General features: G+C 38.2%; 1 protein-coding gene across 10 annotated transcripts in view; it reads right to left on the bottom strand.

Annotated features, from left to right (window-relative positions):
• POU2F1 (POU class 2 homeobox 1) overlaps positions 1-24,128 on the bottom strand; it is a 110,743-nt gene that overhangs the window by 18,981 nt on the left and 67,634 nt on the right. For 5 of the 10 annotated variants that reach the window (XM_054824310.1, XM_054824276.1, XM_054824319.1 and 2 more), the window contains 5 exons: positions 19,047-19,147; positions 15,974-16,027; positions 14,196-14,315; positions 12,283-12,462; positions 6,245-6,371 (listed from right to left, as the gene is read on the bottom strand). In XM_054824310.1, the coding sequence (XP_054680285.1) occupies positions 6,245-6,371; positions 12,283-12,462; positions 14,196-14,315; positions 15,974-16,027; positions 19,047-19,147 (582 nt within the window). The remainder of the gene's footprint in view (positions 1-6,244; positions 6,372-12,282; positions 12,463-14,195; positions 14,316-15,973; positions 16,028-19,046; positions 19,148-24,128) is intronic. The other 5 variants (XM_054824286.1, XM_054824299.1, XM_054824337.1 and 2 more) reach the window with 4 other exon arrangements.

The raw sequence follows: 24,128 nt of genomic DNA on the forward strand, positions 1-24,128 counted from the left end.
CAAATCTAAATATTAATTAGTGAGCAGTCACCTCTAAGTGAAGAGGTTTTGACCTTTATTTAGTGGCAGTGAATTTTAACTGACAACTTGAAATAGTAAGGGGTGAGCCATCACACCAACACTACAGAGTGGCTGATCAACAATGAAACAAAAAATAAGCAGCTGATGGTCACCACATTTGACCTCTAGTCCACTAGTAATACCATCGATCACAAATTACTGACTCATCTTATGACTGTAATCAGAGTAATTAGGACTGTCCTTTTGTGATTTTTTTGTCCTCAAAGAAACCCCAAAGGATGTTTTTCTGGCAATAACGCTTTTGGTGAAGAGCACACTCTTCCTCATTTTATTCTCTTTCATATGTTCTGAGGTAATTATCACTGAAGGACAGTATAAAATATTCTGAACATGTTTAATCTACTCCATTTTTACATCATTTTATCCTATTTAAGAAATACTGATACAATGTGTCTCAGGCAAAAACTGGAGAAAGAACAAGTTAGCTCAGCCTGCGGCTGACTGAAATAATGATCAAGGGTTGGGGAAAGCAGCTGAACTGTTTTGGCAAAGTATGCATCTCTTCCACTGACTTACAGTCTTTACAGAGAGCTGCCATGCACACGCTCTGGACTCGTTGGCTTCCACGGGTGGGCAGCTGCAGTTTTGCTCTTTTCAGACATGACTTGTACTAGTCTAAGCTTCACCTTTGGTTTTTTTTCTGAGAACAAACTATTGGTCCCAGATAACTTTAGTGACTTAACTTATAGGGCACATAGCGCAGCCTTTTAAATACAGTCTAAGTACAAAACTACACCTTTCGGGCAACTGCTGAGATATTGGTGTTTCAAACTTTGCTGTTTCCTCAGGAAAACAGTATTTGCATCAGTACAAAACATCGTTATTACCAATAAGGCTGATTGGACAAAAAAATATTCTCAGCAAGTTTGTGGACAATACCAAACATGGGGAGAGTGGTCAATAAGCCAGAAGCCAGGGTCTAGACAGGCTGGACAAATGGAACTTCATGACAATCAATGCAGGAAGATGCAACGTCCTGCATGGGGGCTGGAATAACCCTGTGCAGCAAATACAGAGTGGACACTGGCTGGCTAGAAAGCAGTTTTGCAGAAAAAAGACCTGGGACTCCTGGAGGACAAGAAGTTGAATGTGAGCCAGCAGCGTGCCCTTACAACAAAGACAGCCAACAGCATCCTGGGCTGTATTTGCAAGAGTGCAGCTAGCAGGTCAAGGTGCTGAGTACCCTGCTGTAATTGGACCTGCTTTGAGTAATAACACATGACCTCTAGAGGTGTCTTCCAACCTATGTGATTTTTTGAATCTCTAAAAACTAATGTTGTATTTGTATACTTAACTTTACAGAAGTAGTATTTCTAACCCTCTACTTTGGGTTCTAAGAGCCCAGTAGTACTATTGCATTAAATATGGCATACAAATCACCTACGTGATGCTCAAAAAGAATGACTACATGGAGGTAGGTAAGGATCTATGCAAAAGTGTGGTGCTTTAGAGATTTTTTTTTTTTTTTTTAAATAGTTCAAGTAAATGCATCTGCCATCATCCAGGACTTCTCCTGTGATGTGTCTGAGTAGTATGAATAATGGCCCAAGCCAAAAAAATCTTCCTGCCAGCCAGCAGTCCCCAAGGACTGATCTGGAGTTCAGTTGTTACTGTATAAAATTAAACAAAAGATAAAACAAACATTCAAGCGCAGATTTTTCCAGCATAATTTTTAAAAAGTTGGCCCAGAAGCATAATACATAATTCATCTCCCAAAACAGTGAATTTTTTAATCTAATAAGAACTTGACTGCTTTTTCTCTGCCAAAGCTGTACATCTTCTCACAGACATATCCTGGAAGTTAGCTTGCAAGACAAGGCCATTACAATGTCATAATTTGATTAACTGGAAACAACTGGAAGAAGGAAGGGTGTCTTCCCACATATTACATACAGTACCATTTGATCAACTTTGTTGAACACTGTTGATGCAAAGAAAGTTCTGGGCACTTTGGTGTATCTCATTTTATCAAACCCAGATCTTCCAAAATGGGGACTCATAGTTGGAATTACATTGGGGTCCAACACAGGAGAGAAAGTACTAACCTATGCATTCCTACAAATCTGTTCCACAGAGATGTTAAACTGCTGCATGCTGCTGCCCCCTTTGCAGTATCCAGGTACCCTTTAAGATCAGTTCAAGAACATGACACAAATGTGCTGAAGTTGGTGAACTGGGGGTTGGAAGAGTACCAATTCAGTGATCCATGCAAAGCTGCTGCCACACTACTTCAATGAAAGTCAGCATTTTTACCCATTGATGCTGTTTGGATGGTTAGAAGCAAAGACTTGACTTCCAACAGGACAGTAAGTGCTAAACGTTTAACTCATATCTTGGTTATGGGTATTTGCAGCACAGTGGAAAAAGTCACCATTTAAATCACTTTTTCCAAGTTCTTTTTCATTCGACTTCAAGCTCTCCCCTCTTATTTGGGGAATGAGTTTGAGTCAGCTACATTTTATTCAACTGCTGTGTCGGAAAATATGCTGTCATTAAGAGTGTCTGGACAATGAAGAGCTGGGTCTCCTCATCTGCATACTGAGGGGACCAAAGTACTTCACCTGGTTCACAGAGCATATTATTAACAAAACGAGGAGGAGTCCTGTAAGGGCAGTGCAGGTGCACAATCTCAGATGAGATGAACACCTGCCCACGACAAATTTGATGCATCTGAGAAGAAACACAGGCAACTTCAGGCATCTTCCTCCACCCTCACACTGGGTGAGGGAGCTGCACTCTGATTTATTGTACCAGAGGCCAGCAGGGTAGGTACCAACGTTTAACGTTCATTGTCCCATTTTAAATATGTGGTTTTTTAATGATAGAAGTCTCAAAGTCTGTAGGACAAGCATGCAAGAAGAGAACAGGACTGGATTTGGCCTGCTGTCATCATCCCAGGTATTTTTACAATAAAAAAATGAAATAATAAACAAGGTCTTTAATAATAAACAGCAATAACTTGAGAATAAGTAGGCCCAGTTTCAATGTTTAAAGCTAATCAGTAGCTTGTCTTCCACATTTGCCTGTCTGGATACTTTCTTTATAAGTACTGTTTCTAAACCAGTTCTCTCTCCTTGACAATGATGCAGTCTTTTCTCAGATCTTAATAACTTCTGTTTGCAAGATTAATTTAAATGAAATGCAGCACCATTTCCCCTCTCCATTCAGATTTTTACCAATACGATTTTTATTGGCAATATCTTCTGAGTAGAAAGGTCATCTGATGAAGGTAGTATTTTTAAGAAGCAGCTATAATTGCAGTAAAGGATGTTGAATTGATTATCCTAGAGACAGATTACTTAATAGAACAGATAGAAGAGGTATAAAGACTGTATAAGGTGATACATTCCTGACCATCACTTTAACAATAACATGGAGACAATAATCGCTCCGAATAAGAAGTTGTTCCAAATTTCTATTTCCATTCAATCTTCTGCCTATCTGCTGAGGATTGAAAAATATCCTTCAGTTGTGATGCTACCTATTACAAATCACAAAAAACAGGAACTTTACAATTTATTTCATGTAAGCCACTGAATAACCAGAAATAATGTGGAAAAGGAAGATGACTACATTAGACATATGGCAGTGGATTTATGGGGGAGAATTTCACATCTACTGCTATGATCTATAACGTGTATTGAAGAAAGATAGCAGAATAACATCCCGATTGTTGATTAATATTTTAGGTATTGAATTTTCTAAAATTTTTCAGAAGTTGAATCTAAGCCATAATGTTCAAGCCCTTCCAAAACTCTAAATATGATTGCTGATGATTGCATTACTCTGCACCCCATCACCTCTGCAAGTAAAAGAAGCTTTTCTCTACCAAATGTTTACATGTCTTCTACAATCTTGCTCAGAGATACTATCCTTCATTTATTTCCCTCAAAACTATTCTCTTGTATTAAAAACAATGTTTCGCATGTACATGACTACATGTAGTGGTCTGTAAAGCAATAGATTTCTTCCAGAATAATCTATAAATAAATCTGTATTTTCATTTTAGTTATTAAGAGCATATATATATATAAAGCTGCATACAGTTTCAATGAGGCATCCAAAAAATCCTGAATGCCGTTGGTTTTAAAGAAAGCTCTATACTAGTTTCTTCAGAATATTTATTATTTTATGAAGTTGACTAATGGAGCAATAGGAGAAGAACATGGAAAAGTCAGCTGCAACAGCAAACAACAAAATAAAAATACACAATTTCTCAATCTTTCTCATAAATGATAACATACTGTTTGAGATCTTCTAACAATAACCATGAAATACTGCAAAAAGCCATACCAAAAAGTGAGATAAGGGGCATTATGACATACATGTTGCTTTATCATTGAGTGCTCATGAAGAAAATTAGATCCATTCAAGCATTTCGGTTTGGAAGGTTGTCACACACTAATGACCTATGGTCAGAATACAGAATATAAATCTTCCCACATTTTGAGCTATTCAGTTGTACGGGTTGCACATTACCAGTAAAACATGGTGTTTCTACACACGCTGCGTCACTGATGACAGCAATATGCAGGTCTTAAATTGCAGTGAAGAATTAATTTTCAGAGATGGCCCCCAGAAAAGGTACTACGAAAACCTCTTCTGATAGTTATTCTACTTCAGAAGATTTTAAGCAAACAAACAAACAGCCTTCCTTCCTTTCTATAATGCGAACAACTCATTTTCAGATATGAATATAATTTGCTTCTGTTAGTTTCCTTCTTTGTGAAGCATCTTCAGAGATATTTTAGAAAACCAGCAGAAATTAGCTGAAAAATGTAGGCAGACATTAATACCAGTGAGTTTTTCAAAACAATGCTTTTAAAAGAATTAATTTTTTTTAAAAAAAGAGAAGCCTACTTTAAAGAATCCTTGAATTTAACTTTGGTGAGGTTTGATTTCTTCTAGAAGAATATGTTATAACCTTTTAAGTTCTGCTTAATTTTAAGAAACTTGTACATCACTAAATGTGTCCATGGATAGTCTTTTAGCCATTTTCTACCAGTGCTGGTATAAAAGCTCTCCTAAATCAAGTCCTATTAAAAGAAAGTTAATTTTGACTAACCCTTTATTCAAATGTGAGAGCAGTGAGAGAGCTTCAGCATAAACGGAAAGCCAGTTCTATCCAAGTCACGGGATATAAGAAGGACTGATGCATGAAAAAATTGAAAGGAACAGGAAGAAAATGAGGTGCAAAGAGCTGCTTTATAGGACAGCTAGGCTCTAGAGGACTCTTCAAGTGTAACAGGATTTGCCTTCTGAACAAGAATCTTTGGATTCCCAGACCTGAACAACTGAGTAGAGTTCAGCTAGAAGAGAAAGGGGGAAAAAAGACCACTGGAGTATATCAGTATACCAGCATAAGAGGTCATGGCCAAATGTAGTTTTCTGTGGGCACCAACAAATGAGGTGCAATCAGTACTGTGATGTATTGCAATTTGAATGCATGAGTTCTTAGCACAAAGTTCCTATACAATTTCTTAACTGGTCTGACACACTACCATCTACCACTGCCTTGGTTTGCCTTTAACACGTAAGCCATACCCAGTATATTGCCAAAATACTATTTTCAAGAGTTGTTATACAAAATCAAGCATTCTAGCTCTTTTCTCAAGGTGTAATTATTATTTCAGTTTATGACAAAATTCACTGTACCCTCTTTAGGCTTAAGGACTTTTCTAGTCTCCCACAAGGACCCTAGATTTTGTGATCTTTTTCCAGTCTTAGAATTCTGTAGCCCTTTTAGCATTGACCTAATCCAGACAGCCCACATACCCTCCAGGCCTTCACCTCCTAGGATTCTGCCTTTTAGTTCTGGAGAGTTATCTTCTCCAAGTTCACTTCCCAGTAGGCTTCCTTCTTGAGAGCCCAACTTAGAAATTCAGATGCTGCAGGATTTCCCAAAAAGTCTTGTTGTTTACAAATGTTCCCATGACACGATCTCTGGATTGATCCTTCTTGAAAAGTGAGCTACACAAACTTTGACAAGACTGAGGTCTAACACCCAGAAAGGGACAACCTGTTAGAGTCTCCTAATTGCAATACTGTTATTTCTCCTAGGGAATATCAACAGTCAGTGAAAGTGTATGAACCACCTCAGTTTCACATTCTCTAAAAAAAAGCTACAGATAAATCATCATCTTTTCTGGCAAGGAGCACTTACCCTGCTGCCCCTGCGGTGTTTGTGAGATGATGAACTGTGCTGGCTGCAAGTTGGTTGTTGGATGCACCAACACAAACTGTTGCAGGTTGAGATTCTGCTGCTGAAGCTGCTGCAAGTGCTGCAAATCCTTAAGGAAACAGGGGAAGGGGGAAAAAAAAGGGAAAAAAAGAAAGAAAAAAAAGAAAAAAGAAAAGAGAAAAGAAAGAGCTGTGTGTTAGACATTTAAGTCAGCCATGACTCCCAATGTAACTAGATTTCCTATCAACCAGTTACATTCTAACATTTAGAGATAAAAGTGGATGTCAAACACAGCAGTCCTGCTACAGAATATCCTTTAGGCTGGCAATTTGAATTTCACTGTTATTCATAAACCAAACAAAAATTGTTTACCAAATAACCCAGCAAAATATTTCCAGCACTGTTCTGCTTAAAAAAATAAAATAAATTAAAAAAAATCAAAAAATCACTCTCCTTTCCCCCCAAATGCAGAAGTTTTCAAATACTTCAGACTTAACAGCACCCAGATTTCTCACACCTAATTTTTGAGGATGCAACTCTGCTACAAAATTCATTGTTGACAAATCAAGCATATTAGCTGGGAGCTATTTTTGTTTATAACAACCACAATCTGCAATTACCATTCTAATCAGCAACAGGAAAGCAATACAGATTCCTAGTTTGCACTCCGGTTGCTTAGGTAAAATTTCAGGAAGTAGCTAACTCAAAACACTAAATAAATATATTTGATTAGTTCTGAAACAAATTACAATAAGCTTAGTAGACATGGCTATAATTAAACGGAATAACCCAAAACACTGCACTATTGTGGAGCACTACTTTTATGTACTTAAACCATTTAGAACTATTAATTTTCTATAATTAAATGACTGGTCTCAACATAAATGCTAATCTCTGACAAACTGAATCATCAAGAAAAGAGCTTCAACTTGCTGTTTAGCTGGAGAATGAAAACACTGAGAACTGCTTATAAGAATTCCTACCAAACTAGCCTTTTTCTTTTCATATTCTCCAAACAGGACAATAACAAGAGTAACTGAAATTTGAAAACTGAAGCACAATGTGAAGCCAACCAACATAACAGAGGTAATCGATGAAAACTATCTATAGACATATGTAGAATCTTTCTGAGAAGAAGCTGTTTCAAAATACCTGCCAAGCAGGTGGATAAAAGCCTGAAGTATTTCCCCAATTACAATCTCCCATTAAACAAACCAAACAAAAACCCTCCCAAAACTCTATTTCAGATGAGTTACTCGGATACCTGGGTACCTGTTTGCAAACAGATACCCTCTTCTGGGTCCAACTGTGTCAGAAGATGTCAACAATGCCAGTTTGCTCCTAAACCAGTGCTCAATCTGGCTGCTTGAATGGAGCTGCTTGTTTTAACATACTTCCTAACATACTTAAGTTAAAGTGAGCCAGACTTACAAAGACCTGCCTCTTAAGGCCAGTGAAGTAGCCCCCATGCATTTTGACTGATGCTGGTTACTGAGCACTTGCACAAGCTGTTCAGCCAGCAGATGTGAAACACCATTAACTGCGAGCGATGGAGATGGTGATGGAAAACTCAAGACAGACTGACAAGGATAACTTTTTACTTACACAATACAACCGTTTGCAGAATGTAGTAATCTATGACCTTACATTATCTTAAAACTGTTAAACTAAGACTTAAAAGTTGCAACAATCTCCTTCTGGGGAAGAGAGGTGGGGAGTGTCAGTGGGTGGAAAGGAAGACTAGGGAGGGAAAAAAAAGAGAGTTCATTGATTTATGAGACCATAGACATGCATTATAAGTAAATGACTACTTAACCTGCATTAAAAACACACTGGCCATCAATCACTTGGGCAACATGGTCATATTAAGTCAAAAGCACGAAGTGTAATAATAAGGTACACAGACACCAGATGGATTGAGCAAGCAATGCTCTTTAAGAAATAGGAACTTCCGATTTATAAGAGAATGGTAAAATCTTAAGAAGTGCCCCCCCCAGCACAACAGAGTGTTTTTAAAGTTGATAGTATCGTTTCCTTTCAGAAAATTTGAGAAGTACTGCAACCATTCCTATGAAATTGAGTCAATTTCCTTCCAAAAAAAAAAAAAAAAAAAAAAGAGAGAGAGAGAGGGAACTGTTCCAGTTTTCCCCAGGAACTCCATATTTCTTCTAACTTCGTATCAAAGCTACATCAGTCAGAACTGCTACTAAAAACTCTTACTTCTTGAGCTCAATTGCGACATGGACCTCCACTCATTTATTCATTGATTTTCAATGCTCTGTTGGTTACCTTTGCAGATTGAGCAGACCCTCCAGCACAAAGGGGCTCATACCAAATTGGATGTGAGGACTAGATGCAGAGGAAGAAGCAGAAAGAGTAGGGCAAAGTGACTAAGGCTGTGAATGCTGGGTGGAAGAAAAAGAAATGAAGAGAGGCTGAAGGATGAAAATAGCGGTGAATAAGAGAAAAAGTAGAAGCACAAAAGGAAGAGTTGGGAAAAAATTTTTGAAGGAAAAAGTATGGACAGAAAAACAGATACATTGAGGACCTCCCCCACCAAAAGCAAACGAATGAAACTCCCCTAGATGACCAAGTAGATCTCAGATGATTTGAAGCACCATCACAGGAGTTGGAGCTACATACAAGAAAGAATACAAAGAAACACTGCCAGTGTATTTGTAAGATCAAAGGAGGACAGCTTTTTGTTTAAGACTATAGAATTCATAACACAGGATACCCAGCTAAGACATGACAGCTCTTATCATCAGGCTCCTACACTTTAATATGAGAAAACCATTTTTAAATTGAGGCCTCAGGGATAACTGGTATAAGCAATCTTATTCAGTGCATCTGCCTTGGTAAATGGTATCTTGGCTGAGTCTTGTTTAAATACAGAAATATAATTCTGAAATGCAGAATGGAAACAATACCTCCAAGGCTAATCACTCTTAAATAGCCCCACCAGCCCCTCAAATTCATTTGAAATCAAACTTTATTTCTACCTTGGGAAAGTTTTATTATTTAGTTAATTGTAGCATTATAGTAAATCTCCCAACAGCAACCATGCAAACAAACCTGACACTGTTTTCCTATACTGATCTTTTTTTTTCTCAATGGTAAAATCTGTATACTAGCACAAGCACATAGAAAGAGATGGAAAGACTTTTGTGGAGACATGCATGTCTTCTGGTGCTGCCTAACAACTTAGAAAGATCAAAACAGTCCAACTCCTACCTCAGCAGAATAATCTGCCAAGTGCTACGTCTTGACGTGAGGAAGTTTTTGGTTGTTGTGTTTTTGGTTTTGTTTTGTTTTTTTTTAAATCGTCTAAAGTTCTAAATTCAGTGCCATTACCTCTAGTTACAGCTTCAGCATCTCTGTCATTTTGACGTTTACATCATATAAACACTGATCATGGATTCTGAAAACAAGTAAAGTTTACAAAGAACTCCAAAACTTGGTGCAACTGTTCAGTGACATTTAGCATCAGCCCAGCAGCAGCACTAACATCTTACCAGACTGCTGCAGCTGGTACCTTACATTAACTGTGGTGCATATTAAAGAAGTCATGCTTGTGCAATTAGTTAATTAAAATAAATATGGTAATCCCCCTGCTGCACAGACCTGCCAGTTAATCAATTATTCAAAAATCATCAATTAAAACAAACAATCAGCTATTTGTGTAATCAGCTGTGTGTTTACAATAGCAACACAAACAAAGCTGAGCACTGTTTATAAACTGCTGTCAAGATGGATCAAAAAGCATGGTATCCACCTACAAACCTAGACGGTAGAAGTTTTCCAGAAAGTATCTGAAATTACATCCAACACCTGCACAAATTATACCCTGCACCTTCATTATAAGAACCAGCTAACGATTCAACCAAGCTACGTTTATATATCAAAATAACATATCCTAAAAGAAATTAATTGTAAAGTCAAACTTTTAAGTAATTAGGAATGCCAGAAAACAAGTGAAACTAATTTTTCCCCTTGTGCTACAAATACACATTATACGGTGGCAACTACATGATCCCATGCTATTTTTCATAGAGCCTTTAGTTCATTCATGTGCACAAACCAGACAATGCTCACTTCAGAAGCTCCTATTTGACAGTACATGCCTGATCTTTTCAACTCCTCTCAAACACTTCTCTCAAGATTTTGTAAGTTCTGGAGAAAAACCCCAGTACTAAATTAATAATTGTAAATGCTTTGTGCATTTTCATAGCTTCCCAGTGAAGCAGGAGAGCAGGATTAGCAACATCTCACACATGCACAACAATGCCTTCAAAAGTATCCACTAATTTGGTGGCTTATTTGGCAAATGTAAAGCCAGAAAGTTCAAGGTGCAGATTTTATTAATATGAAATTTCAATGCTCCACACTTCAGTAAAGCAGACCTAACTACCTTAAGCTGCACACCTGGAAGACAAGAGGCACACACCTGTGGATCACTTACATTTAGCTTAAAAGACTTGCATAATATCAAATAGGAACTCGGTGACAGATGCATGGAGAGATGTTAGAAGCTAACCATCAACTTCCTTGACAAGGAGATTTCCCATTCTTTTCTTGAAATCTGTCTGTATTACTGGCTCCAGACAAAGGCTTAACAAAACTAAGAGATGATCTTGGAAGTTAGGAGTTTCCTTCAATGCTACATCCTTGAGTCATCTCCAGATCATTACAGTGAAGTGGGATCCTTTGCTAAAACAAGCGTTAATATCTGGTCACATGCCTCGTCACAGTGCACCAAGAGGCTCAGTGTGAGGGGTCTGTGGGCAGCATCAGTACAGGCCTTTTAAATGTGGGATGGTATCAGTTCTGGCCTCACTAAAGACAGCCAGAGAGGTCAGAGCTCTTAGATCAACACCACAGAAGTTCGTCCCTTCAGCTAATAAAAAACTGATAGCACAACCAGGCTGTTATTCAGCTAGTACACTAGCAAAATAAAGGAACAGCATGTCACCAGTGGACTTCACAGATAATTGTGACATTATTCATTCTTTTACTTAATCAGCCCTCATCTTCACTTTTTAGACACTTCATCCCAGTTGAAGGCAAGTGAAAATAGTCTGAATAGGAAGCATCAGACAGTCTTAAAGAACCTGCTCACTGTAAGAAGCAGCAACTTTGGAGATTACATACCCAACATTGCACAGCTAGACTAGTCAAACTGAAATATTACATACTGAGAACCTTAATCTATGCAAAGATGGACCTCAGTGTCTACAGCACAATCACCTACTAGTAGTACTCAAGATGCCTGTGCTGTATATTCGGTTACCCTTGTCCAGAAATCAAAGGAGTTTCCACACTACATATGCAAAACAGATTAAGTGGCGCTGCATTCTCCACACTGAATTAAGCCAATCCTGGAAGACCCAGGAAGATCTTTGCCGCTCCTAGTAAGCAGAACTTCCTTGGCAAGCAGTTCTTTGGAATTAATGGGTCTTTAGCAGCACACCATAAAACTGGATCGATTCTGACACCAGACTCATTCTAGCAACTTTTACTCCAGACACACAAGAATGCCCATTCTTTGTCACTGAACTCTGAGCGTTAAGCGCCAAGCCAAAATAGCACACAAATGTGTCAAGTCGAACTGCCCTTCTTCAGCTCTACCATTTTGCTGTTTGGATCTAACAAGCATCCTTTGTGATACACAGATATTCCTTCCCGTCCATACAGGTCTCTACAAGCGTCATTTCTATCGACATCTTTCTATACTCCTTCTTCTCCTTTCTCAAGCTAACTACAAGGAGGAAAATTCAGAAAATACAGCATCTGGTCAGATTCTGGAACAAACTCAGAAGCCCAGTGGAACTGATGAGCAGCTGGTATGCATTCTTTGCTAAAACTATCAACTTCAACCTCATCAGCTAAGGATGCACAAGGAAAGACTAACAGTACTCAAGGACTCTAGAAACTCACTGAATAAGGAATAAAAATATTATTTGAATGATGCAATTAGTCAAACCTCTTTATTTTCCACCCTCTCAAGCCTCAAGGCTCACCTGTGCAATCTGTATTGGCTGAGATAGAGGGATCTGCGTCATCGGCGTTGCAGCAGAGGCCGAGATGGTGGCACCAGCAGCGCTGTGCTGCTGACTGGCTGAATGCTGCACTGCAGCCGCCAGCAACTGTGCCTGCGCCTGTTGTAGCAATAACTGTTGCTGGGCTGGCGTCAACGTGAGCTATAAATAATTAGAAAACACAGCCATTAATAATGGAAAGAGCCACTTCAGCTACAAAGTCATTAGCTAGCTCATTACTAGTTATATTAACCAGACATTCCTACAACTACTGCTACAGTTCTGCCATTAACTAGCCAACCACTCTGGCCTTAAGTAAGGACAGCTGGCTACTCAACACAGTGTAGGAACCGACCTACCACAGACCTGACATAAACCAAACCACATGAACGCAAACATTTGCTCTTACTGGAACCTACAGAACCTAACTTTACTCCTAAGTTTTCTTCACAACTCTACCAGGAGGCTCAGGAGAAAGGTAATTAAGTAGCAAGCAAAAGAAAAGAATCAGTATGGCCAGGATTTGAAAGGAAATTTACACCCAGCAGAACAGCAAGTGATTAGCCAGATGAATGAGAAGCAGAAATGCTGGCTATGGCTACTGAACAAACTGATAACACCCCAGCTGCTTCACATTAGCATGAATCCCTGCCATATTCCATCATTTCCATTATGCCCTAAGATATAAGTAAAGAACATGAGCTCCATTTGTCTCTCTCCAAGTCTCCCCATCTGCTTTTTTTTTTTTTTTAATAGAATAGAGTTGGCAAGTTTATATCCCTTCCCTTTCCCAAACACACATTATCTCTGTGAAACAGGTGGCAGCAGTCTCTCCTTTACATGTAAATGAATCTTGATGCCCACATTTACTACAATCCATATCTGCATAGGCCTGGAGTTTTGAATGTTTCACTATTGCAGACTATCATAAATTAAAACAAACCAATATTTTTGAGAATGAGAAAAATAATAAAATATGCTGGGTTTTAATAAAATATTAAAACAGTCTCACTCTTAAAACTTTCAAATGTAATTAACCAGAAACTAAATAGGATGTTTATTTACACACTAGCATATGAGAAGATTTAACAACTGTACATGAAATTAAGACATTGACTGTAGAGATGATCTAACCTAATACTTCAAATCATAAATACATTGTTGGAGCAACTGCCCTGAACTCCTTATTAACATGCAAACTCTTAAAACTGCAAAGCTGATTATGTACAGCAACCTCTTTAACCAAACCAGCCCATTCACAAAACTTGCTCTTTTTTTAGATGACTGAAAGCATTTACAACAAGTCAGAAACACCAGTAATCCCAAACCAACAGTTATTCCATAATTGCTCCCAAAGCCTTGCAATTAAAAAAACCTCAAAATTGGTAGGTTAAAACCGAAGGGTTGAATATGCTTAGGGCAAGCACTAATATAGTTACTTAAAAAGAAATGTGTTTGAGAAGAGGAAGAATTAGTGTCAGCAGTTCCTACAATTTTTGTTCTTCACCCAGCTATCTGATAAGATTTAGTCTCATGCTCCCATGCCTCATTTTAATCTTGCAAAAAAAATAAAAATTTCTCTTTACGACATCAGTGACTTTCTTATTTGTACACACACCAGGTTTAATTTCATTGCAGAGTCAAGACGGATACTGAGAATAGAGAGAAAGAATTGTATTTTTTTTTTTGGAAGCAAATACTTCACAACAAAAAACAAAGATTTAGGTCTGCTTTTTTATAGGAAGATATTTTCTGTCCCCTCTTTCACTTAAGTTTCTTCCTATGTTAAAGGAAATGACGATAAACTTCGCTGACAGTTCTATGGGGACTGCCGTGGAGACTGCCATCATTTGCTGGACAGGAGGCTTACTGCAGTAGACTTGGGTAAATCTTACCCCAGTGATCTGTCCTCCGGCCAGCATGAGCTGGGTCTGGGGTATGGCCGCCTGCACTGAAGGCTGCTGGGAAGGCTGGCTTGGCTGCTGAGAGTCCCCAGATTCTTCATTAGATTTAGACTAGTCAAAAAAACAACAACAACAACAAAAAAAAAAAACAACCCACAACTCTTTATAGTGTAAAACAGATGTTAATGTATAACACTGCTATCTCAACACTGCACAATAAAAATCTTTCATCTGCATACAAAAAGCCCTTGGGTTTATTTTAAGAGTGTGTTTAAGCAATGGCTCTATGTGCCCACCATCTCAGCTATGATTGCTCAAACATGTCTGTAGGTAATGCAGTTTAAACAAAACAAAGACTCTCAGGTCTTTTGTAACTCTCTGACATTATTTTCAGGTCTTATTTCATTTTATGCAATGCAACTGAAGCTGACACTACCTTTCACCATAAAGAAAGAAAGGGTTGTTAAAATTATTCATTGCCTAAAATCCTGAACAATGGAACAAGGGAAAGGAGATTGTGTTTCCATTTTCTATATCTGCATCCTGCACATCTAAGTCATCATGCTGTTGGCTTATAAGGAACTGGTTTGAGAAATCCTCACAGGTTTATCCACCTACAGCAAAATACATAATATATACAGTGCTTTTATATAATAAAAGTTTAGCATTTATTTAATTGAATGCTGCTTTATTTGAAAAGACTGGGGGGTGTTGTTTTTTTGTGGTTTTGTTTTTTGTTGTTTTTTTTTTTTTAAGCAGAAGAAATTGTGAAGACATGAGGGAGGAAATGCAAGTGCATGAAGAGGGGGAGAGAGTTTTATGATAATTAAAACTGGTTTTGCAGAACATTAAAATTCTGCATAGATTTGCATATTTTCCACCACCTGTTTTGGGGACTGCAGAGCAGGCTAATTAACATAAAGGCTCTGATTAATTCTGCCAGTCATTGAGCGATAATTACAGCACAGGACTGTAAACATTCTGCACTGGAGATACAGCCTGTTTGCCAACATCTCTCTCAGGGATGGAAGTTTACCATGGCAACCAAGGCAATTTTCTGCCTCCTTCCTCTTAGAAAGGAAGGTCACTATACCTCCTCTTCTTTCCAAACTGTTATTATGTATAAGTGGGTCCACATTCTATTGCATTTCATGTAATGCACTACCTACGTTCTTTAATAACAAGCATTACTGAAACCAGTTTTCAATAAAACTGGGTATCCCTTGTCCCTTAATATATTACTGAGAGGAAGTGGCACATTAACCCATACACTGAAGTGTTCAGCATCATAAAAAAGTTTGAAAGCTTTGTTGTATCACGTACATTATTAAACAACAATTACTCTGACTTATTTTGAAATCACTGTTATTTACACAAGCAATCTAAACTAGCCACATTACACAGTTAATGTTACATTATACTTCTATATTCAGCTACCAGAAGTAAGAACAGATTGCAAAGTAATACCTGCTACGTTTAAAATAAGTGAATAAATGGAAGAACATGAAATATTTCTGGACTTTTGTTTTCATGATACAACACTTGACTGAAATTCAGTATAAAATTCCAATCACTGAATGTTTCAAACAGCTCCAGTTTCTGAATGCTTACAATCCTGAACCTGATGTACAGTTGTAAATTATTATTCCTTCATACCTATCATTTGCAAGACCAGTCAGGATGACAAAATGGTGTAATACATCATAGGTTAAAAACCTCTCTCTAATGGGAACATAATGCTGTTAACAGCAGAAGGAAACTGTCTTTACCTGTACATTTAAGGACTGAGCAGCAGCCTGTAAACTTGTTCCAGCGAGCTGGACCTACAACACAGTGCAAAAATGGAAATGAAATAATGTAGAATCCACAGAAAACTTTAACAATGTAAAAAAGTACAACTTCCCCGCCTGTACCCCAACAAAAGCTCCCCCAAGAACAATGCATGCCCCTCTAACCATCTGAATCTGTGAAACAGGAGTCGTTCTCCAGGCTGAAAAAAATATCTACGACTCTTCCGCAGTGTTATTTGTCTAACTCTTGCTGAACATATTCCTGCCTGGGGATCTAGATATTATCATGAAATTGAGTTGAGACAGAGCACTTTGGGGTGCACAGGCTAACTATTCCTACTCCTGTTAAAAAAATCCAGGCTTCAGGGGAAGGTGTTTAGCTCTACTCATCATCATCCTTCTAATATTTCAGAATGGGTCTTACCCCAAATATGTACACTGCATTCACCCACTTCCTTATACAACAGAGGAGCAATCACCTGTATAGCACAAAACCCACAGCATAAACACTCTTCCTCAAATCAACCCATTCAAGTATTTGCAGTCCTGAGCCACTGAAAAGATCTGGAGACGCTTTATGAAGGCTGTATTGATTCAGGTATACTCAAAACTTGAATTCAATGTTTGTGATTAACAGGTCCAAAGAAATTCTTGTGGGTTAGCAGTGAAGAAAAACTGATGCTTCAGAAAGTGAGATTTTTGAAGAGTGTTATTTTATCTCTAATAAGGATTTTCTCTGTACAACAAATGCTAAATTTTGATTTACTGAACATTATTTTAATCAGTTCACCTTGTTTCTACCACCACTCCTACTATAAAGAAGAAATGCTATGTAATTAATTACCAACACACACTTTCAAAGATCAGAGTTACAGCCTGTAGCAAATTCCATCTCTGGCCATGTTTGAAAACCACTGCTCCTTTGAAAACCAGGCAACACATAAGGATACAATAAAGCAAAGCAAAATGTAGCTCTCTTGCCTCTATAAAAAGATGTCCCCACATAACATACATCACAAAAGAGAGTCCACATATCTGCAAGCACAGGAAGGAGAGTTTTAATTTAAATTGCAGTACATGATTAATAACTGAATATTCGAACAGGCAACCCGTAAAAATCACCTTGGAAATATTTCCTACCGCTCTAGGTGAAGGTACTTGACTTACTAAGCATGTTCTACATCCAAGCAAACACTCCCAGAAAAACTCCTCCTCATCACAAGCAAAATACAGTTTGACATGGTTGATGTAATGCGAGCTTTTAACATGAATTAACAGCAGAGAATAATCTAAACAATAGCCTGCCATCCAAAAAATATACTCAGAAATAACGCTTTAAATAAAACCCACCCCAAAACAAAAAACCAAACCACACCAACAAACCCCCCCCCCAAAACAAAAACAACAAAAAACCCACAAACAAATTAAAAAAAAAAAAAAAAAAAACGAAAAACCAAACCAAACCAAACAAAAAAAACCATAAAAAAACCAAAAAACAACCACCAAACCCCACATAAAAGACTACAAATCTGTATCTCACTCAGGTACAGCCAGCATATTCCTGAAAATCTCTTTGAATGCAATTTGGACACCCTTTCCACCATGCAACAAACATTTTCTAATTCGAAATTAAACTGTTCCTAACTGTTACCTACAACCTAATATTTTGTATTAGTCTGGAGGCAAGCACTGTGTGTTAAGGTTGAATAACGCTCCCACTAACAGCAGCCACACTAGAGAGGACAGTTTGACAATACGTTCCCACACACCTGCAGGTGCCTAAAAGAATAGCTGAGATTTTCCTTTGAACTAGAGTTTCAAGAAATGAAGCACACTTTATCAAACATGAAGTTATAAAGATCCTGACAACTGTTTAAATAAACACATTTCCAAAGCAAGATAAAGCACTGTGCTAAATACAATTACTGTCCTGGATCAATCTATATAACAAAATGAAGACTAAAACAAACACACAAAATTCTGCAGAACACCTGTATCCGTCTCCCTGTTAAAACACATACTGACAACCCATGAAAACTAGTCAGCTTCTCTCCACATAAAGGCAGTCTACAACAGCCTATTGGTTCAGCAAATTCAAACACTGGCACTCCCTAGGTCCTACATAACCCAATCTACTAGGAAAATTGTAATTATGTGACAAGGTGTGTGGAATGTTCCATACAACAGTTCAGAGCTCTTAAAAGAGGGCATAAAAGCTGCAGTACGTCAATTATACCACAATAACTGTGCAACCTCAGACCTCAAACATTCAAGGTCAGCCAATTAGGTACAGTATTTTAAAGTTTAAACTTGGTGCTGAGGAAGGGAAAGAAATTAGGACGTTTGTTTTCATACATCAAGTGAGAACAGATAAAAACTACAAAAAATGCCCCTATACTTCTCTTCACCTAGGGATGCCCCATTTTGCTGCAGCCTACATCTGAAGTTCAGCTTTGATTCCCTAAACACAGCAGCAGCAGAACAGAGGGATAGTAGAAGCCTGAATGTCATCTGACAAACAGGTCCTTGAAATAAGTTTAAGAGAAAAAAAATTTAAAAACCTCAGAAACCATATATGTTTGGTAAGTATGATCACTTTATATTTCTAGTTAATGTGTAAGAGCTTAAAAGATTGAAGCACAGCACTGACTACCATTCAACATCACTTCTGGTTTCTTAACTAGGTAGTGACAGTTTCAGAACCTTGGCAGCTGTTGGACCAATGCAATCCTTTACCAAAAAGATCAAATTTTACCTTGCCTTTCAATTTGGTATCTCCATTAAGGTTTAAAAATAAAATAAAATACTTTAGGCATTCTCAAGTCCCCAAAAAGGGGCTTTCTAGTTCACCCAAATAGGTCTCACCCCATCTTGATGTATTCTGCAGCCGAATGCAATGAAGTGAGTGACACAGTAAGAACATTTTTCCATCCAAGCTATTTAAGCATGTGGTCTACCCATATGTTCCTTTACATGACTGCATATCATTCACAGAAAGAGAGAAGATAGAACATAGTAGGTCTCCCCTACTTTGAAATGGGTCTTCTCTTACCTGATGAAGGTGCCCAAGGAAGGCCTGGGCCTGGGCTGTAGAGATTGCTCCTCCGACAGGCACAGGCTGCTTTTGAAAGTCCAGGCCATTTGTTTGCGTGCCTGGAGAGAGAGAGATATTAAGAACTATTAGGTATTACTTTTATGAAATGGAATAAGAATTAATATTCCAACGTCTTCTGCTATTTCCTCAATACTATGTAGCAGAAAAATACTCTGAGAGTAACAAGAATTGATGGTTTTTACTGAAAGGGGGGGTGGGGAAGCAGTGTCACTTCCAGACTTTGGTAATATAGCATTTGTCAGCTGAACAAAATCAACACAATATTTTCTTTAGCTTCTATCATTTTACCTCCTCTATGTACACTATTATCCCATCATTCTCCACCATGGTTTGAGAACCAAACGGGTGCGTGCAGCTAAGGTTAAACCGTGTTTCCATTTTCCATGCACTCTGTCCAGCAGCTGAAGACTACTTTCAAGTTTAGAAAGTGACAAGAACAAGGTTCATATAAAGTCACCTTTCATTAAAGACAGGTTAAATAGTACTTCACGAAAACAGAAGTACGGTATATACGTAGCAGTTATGGGCCACAGTTTTACTCTTTTGATAAAAGATATCTCCACATTTCCATGAATATTTGTGAGGAGCTCTCATTACATAAAATAACTGCCTGGGCTTGCTTTTGCTCTCACCCATTTTCATGTAACTAAGAACTGATTATTTTCCTACATTTTTTTGTTGTCTTCCTACACAGCTCAGAAAACATGAAAACCCCCAAACTATCCCCAAATAATCTGGTTGTGAGGAGGAATGAGGTAAAAGCCAAACAAACAAACAAAAAACCCCAACAAAACCACACACCAAACCCAACACAAAGAACATTTTTTCCACAAGAAATTACCACAGAATTCTGTTCTGCCAAGAGGAACTATAACTACAAACTTTTAAGAATCATTCTGGGCGGAGATGATAAAATCAACATTAGGGATTAACAACAACTGGCTTTGTAGGTTGAGTATTACTACCTACAACGGCTAAGAAGGGAGACTCAGAGTGTATCAGGCTGCGTGGAATTTCTAGAATAGATGATGCAATCTTAAAAACTGCATGACTGAAGTAAAACCAGCTTTAGACTTGCACGTTTACTCTTCATGACAATCAGATTTTGTTCAGTGCCAATGGACAGGTGTTCAACTAACTCCTACTTCAAAATTCCTTCCATTGTCTACATTTTTTGCCATAAAAATCTAGGTTATCTACAAAGCAAAAGAGAGTCACAGTTGTTAAACAACAACAGGGGTTTGCTATTCCTTAGAAACATCTGCAGAAGCAAGCAGGCGTAAAATCTGATTAGTGAAATACACTATCCAATATTTTACATTGCTATGTTGACCTACAAACAGCTTACACAGATAAAATTCCCAAAGATGGGGGTCATTGTTCAATTAAATACGGATACAATGTAGGTAGTAATGCTTTCTAGCACCCATGTAAAGCATACCTTTGATGCATTTCTTGGGGGAAGAGATGGTCTCCTCTCAAGTTTTTAATTTTATGCTTTGGGCCGGGGTTTACAGACTTAAAAGATACATATGTGCAATCAAAGATCTACAGATATGTTAAAAAAATATTCAAATTTTAAACTACGTAAAATTATTTTGTTTAATGAGTCTAAAATTCCAATCCAAAGTGAATGGAAGGACTGGTCTGAATTGATATTGAATGAATGCAGTTTGGTTGCCTTTCTCCAAAGAAAGGTAGATAAGAAGGTCTGCTGGAAAGAGCTAGAACAATATAATCTGTTTTCATTCTTTCCAGTAAACTGCAGAATCTTCTCAATGCAGAAGGCCAAAGCGAGTGGGAAGATGACTGGGTAAATACATAAAAGTATTTCTTGACATCCAGCTACTGTAATTCAAAGGAAACAATCTACCACCTCCTCATTTAAGCAGATGCTTTGAATCAGTTTTCAACCTGTGGTCAGGGACCCCCAAGTAGGAAAAAAAAAATACAGATAGGAAAACCTACTGTAAGGCAGATATTCCTCATTCCAGTCAGAAACTTGCAGGGGTCAAAAAATTATCCATTTCTGAGAGGACTAGCTGGAAGCCTCACCTTAAATAAATAGACGAAGCTGTTCTACTTAACTGTCTTCCAGAAAGAGCCTCAAATCACAATACCATAATTAAAAGAGCACTGCTGTGCATGTGTGCAGAATAAATGCTCCAGTTAGCGCTTCTGCTGACTCTCAATATGGAAATTTGAAACGAGCCTCCTAAGGTTGATAGTTTTGAACAAAGCAAGTTCCAGGACTGAGCTTAAAATCTCCATGGGTCCCAAAAACCAATTTAGACCGGTACCGAGAGAAAACAACACTTTCTTTAAATTCAACTTTGAAGAACTCCAACTCCCTCTCTCCATGACTCCCAAAACCAAACTCAGAGCAAAAAAAAAAAAAAAACCAAACCCAAACCACACCTGTTCACTCTCTGTCCTACTTTTATCTTAAGCTTTCTTTGGTATTTGGAAGTACAGTGTCCCTTCCCCTTCGTATGCAGCCTTAGTTTTGGAAGGAATGCTACCCAGGCTGCTTCCATTTATCACAGGATGCCTATGTCTTTTGAAGAACAGCAGGGAAAATGAACTTTCAGTCCAGCATATGAGAAGCCTTGCTCTTAAGGTGCTCATAAAGATGTGACACCACTTCTGTGGAATCCAAGAAATCTGATAAGGAGACTGGAAAATGGAGCTGTCTGAAGCAGATAGTCAGCACATTGTAAGGACATGAAAGGACCAGAACACCACTTCTGCTCAAGATAAGAGCTAAATGCAAAACCCATGGTGATTAATAGACATGGCAGATGCAATCACAACTATTGTGATTTTAACAATCTGAAGTATTTACGTCTTTTCCATCTCCATCCCAGCTCCCAAAACTGCTGAAGCTGATCTAACAGCTCACCAACACAAAAAAAACCCCAGGCGTGGGAACTCTATCTCCCATCTCTCCTTTCTTCTTGGTTCCAACTACACTGTCCCTGTCCTGCCCCTTCTGGTAGTTCATGGACACAGCAGTAAGCCAATTCACCTTTCTGAGTAGAAAATTATGCACGCAAACTATTCCTTTTATCTTTTGGCCAAGCCAGTTGTCTTCCAGTTATGTGAGATGAATTAACTCACCTTAGGGCCCAGCAAGCAGTAGGTAATGCAAAGCAGGGGAGGTCAGAGACATGGTAGTAGGGAAATGAGCCTCCCCTGCCCCCAGCAAGTTGTTAAGACTGAATCAAGCTGTAGGATGAAATTTCACCCTTGTAGCTCAAGTCCAATGCAACTTAAGCATGTTTAAATTCTGGCATAAATTCAGCCATGTGGTTGGCTACCGCAGAGAGTCGGTTTGGATGAAGACTAATAGAAAGTGCAAGTAATTTTCAGCCAAATCAAATCTTTGAACCATCTCACTCAGTGCCACTCCAGGGAAAGAAAGGAACAGAACACTAAGTACCAGGACACCCTGAACATGGATTAGTTTATGCTGTCTTGGAATTGTACCTGCAGAGGGTAAAGGCATAACAAAATGCAGTCGGCAAGGTAATGTTGCACCTGCAGTCAGGAGAAGAACACACACTCAATACCCAAGATCATCATCATCAGACTTTACTCCGAGTTTACAAACTGCCTCAGAGAGGAAGAGGAGTAAGGAACTACAGGTCTGGGGAGATGTGGTGTAAGGTGCAAGAAAGAACTCAGGAAGGGAAGGCAAAGAAGGAGAAGGAAGATTTCAAAACTAACTTGAGTGGGTACCTGCACTGTGCTCTAGGAGACATCTTCCAGCACCAGCAGTACATCTCCCCATCTCTCTCCCTCTCTCTGTGTGTGTGCATTGAGAGAGCAAGAGATATCCCCATTACTCAGAAGTTGTTGATTCCTTGTCCACACTACTAATAAGAAGTTTAGCATTGATATTTGCCCAGAATTTTAGCAGTTAAAGAATATTTAACAGTCCCTCTCCCACTCTTCTAACTTTCTTCTTATGGAAACTGGAAAAAAAATCAGTCTCTGGAAATAAAGCAATGCAAACAAGAATCCTTAGAATCCTTCCAAATAGTACACTTATAAAAAATATTATTTTGCTGCTATGTCAATGCACATCATAATATTATAGTTTCCATAGACAATATAACCTTGTCTTTCATAGTACTGCATTCACACAGCTTTTAAGAAAGAATATGCATTAAACAGATTGAGTTGTTTTGGAAATTTTCATGCTGCAAACTCTAAAAAGGAAACCAAAAGGGCTATCCCATTTACTGTAAGACACTCTTCTTACTTCTATTTTTTCCAGTAGATACTAAGTAGACTGTCCACCCACAACTGATTCTGCAATACTGACGACCAGTTGATCAATTCATGTTCTTGTGAAAACAGCCATCCCACAATTCTTTTTTTGTTGTTGTTTTAATTAGTCTGAAATATGGGTTGCTTTTCAGATGCTTAAAAGAGTCCAGTTAGCACAAAAATTTTGAAGTTAAAATCTGTTTTGGGCATTTTATTGTGACCAATGTATTCAGGGGACTTCACTATGTTCCCTAAATAGTCAGAGTTAGAAATACAAAACCCTAATTCATTAACTTTCATCAAACTTAGCTGTTAGCTCAGAGAACTACTGATGTTAAGTCATCTTTACCAGTGGCAACTATTTTTTTTTCCCTGAGAACACTAGCTCTGCCAAATGTAAATTCTATGCCCTACGGTAATTTCTCTTAAAATTTTCAAGTTGCATCAGCTTCCTACAGTTTAAAACAAGAATGACCCAAACAAACATCCACTGAGGTTCAAAAGTAGTGCTTACACAGCAGACTCAACTGATTTACAAATGTCACTGAAAAATAGACAGTTACAGAAAGTTACAAAAACAACAACTCTGAGTGTTTATAAAAATCATCTTCACACATTTTGCTTCAGAGCCTATGCTCCCCAGACGACCAATGGCACCTCCAGTTCCTTAGCATCCGAACTGAAAGCTGACTTCTTTTCGCTAAGTATGCACAGAGCCCAGAACCATCATCTAAGTGCCTTGGA

This window comes from Grus americana, chromosome 1, assembly GCF_028858705.1.
Source record: "Grus americana isolate bGruAme1 chromosome 1, bGruAme1.mat, whole genome shotgun sequence".
Taxonomy (NCBI): Eukaryota; Metazoa; Chordata; class Aves; order Gruiformes; family Gruidae; genus Grus; species Grus americana.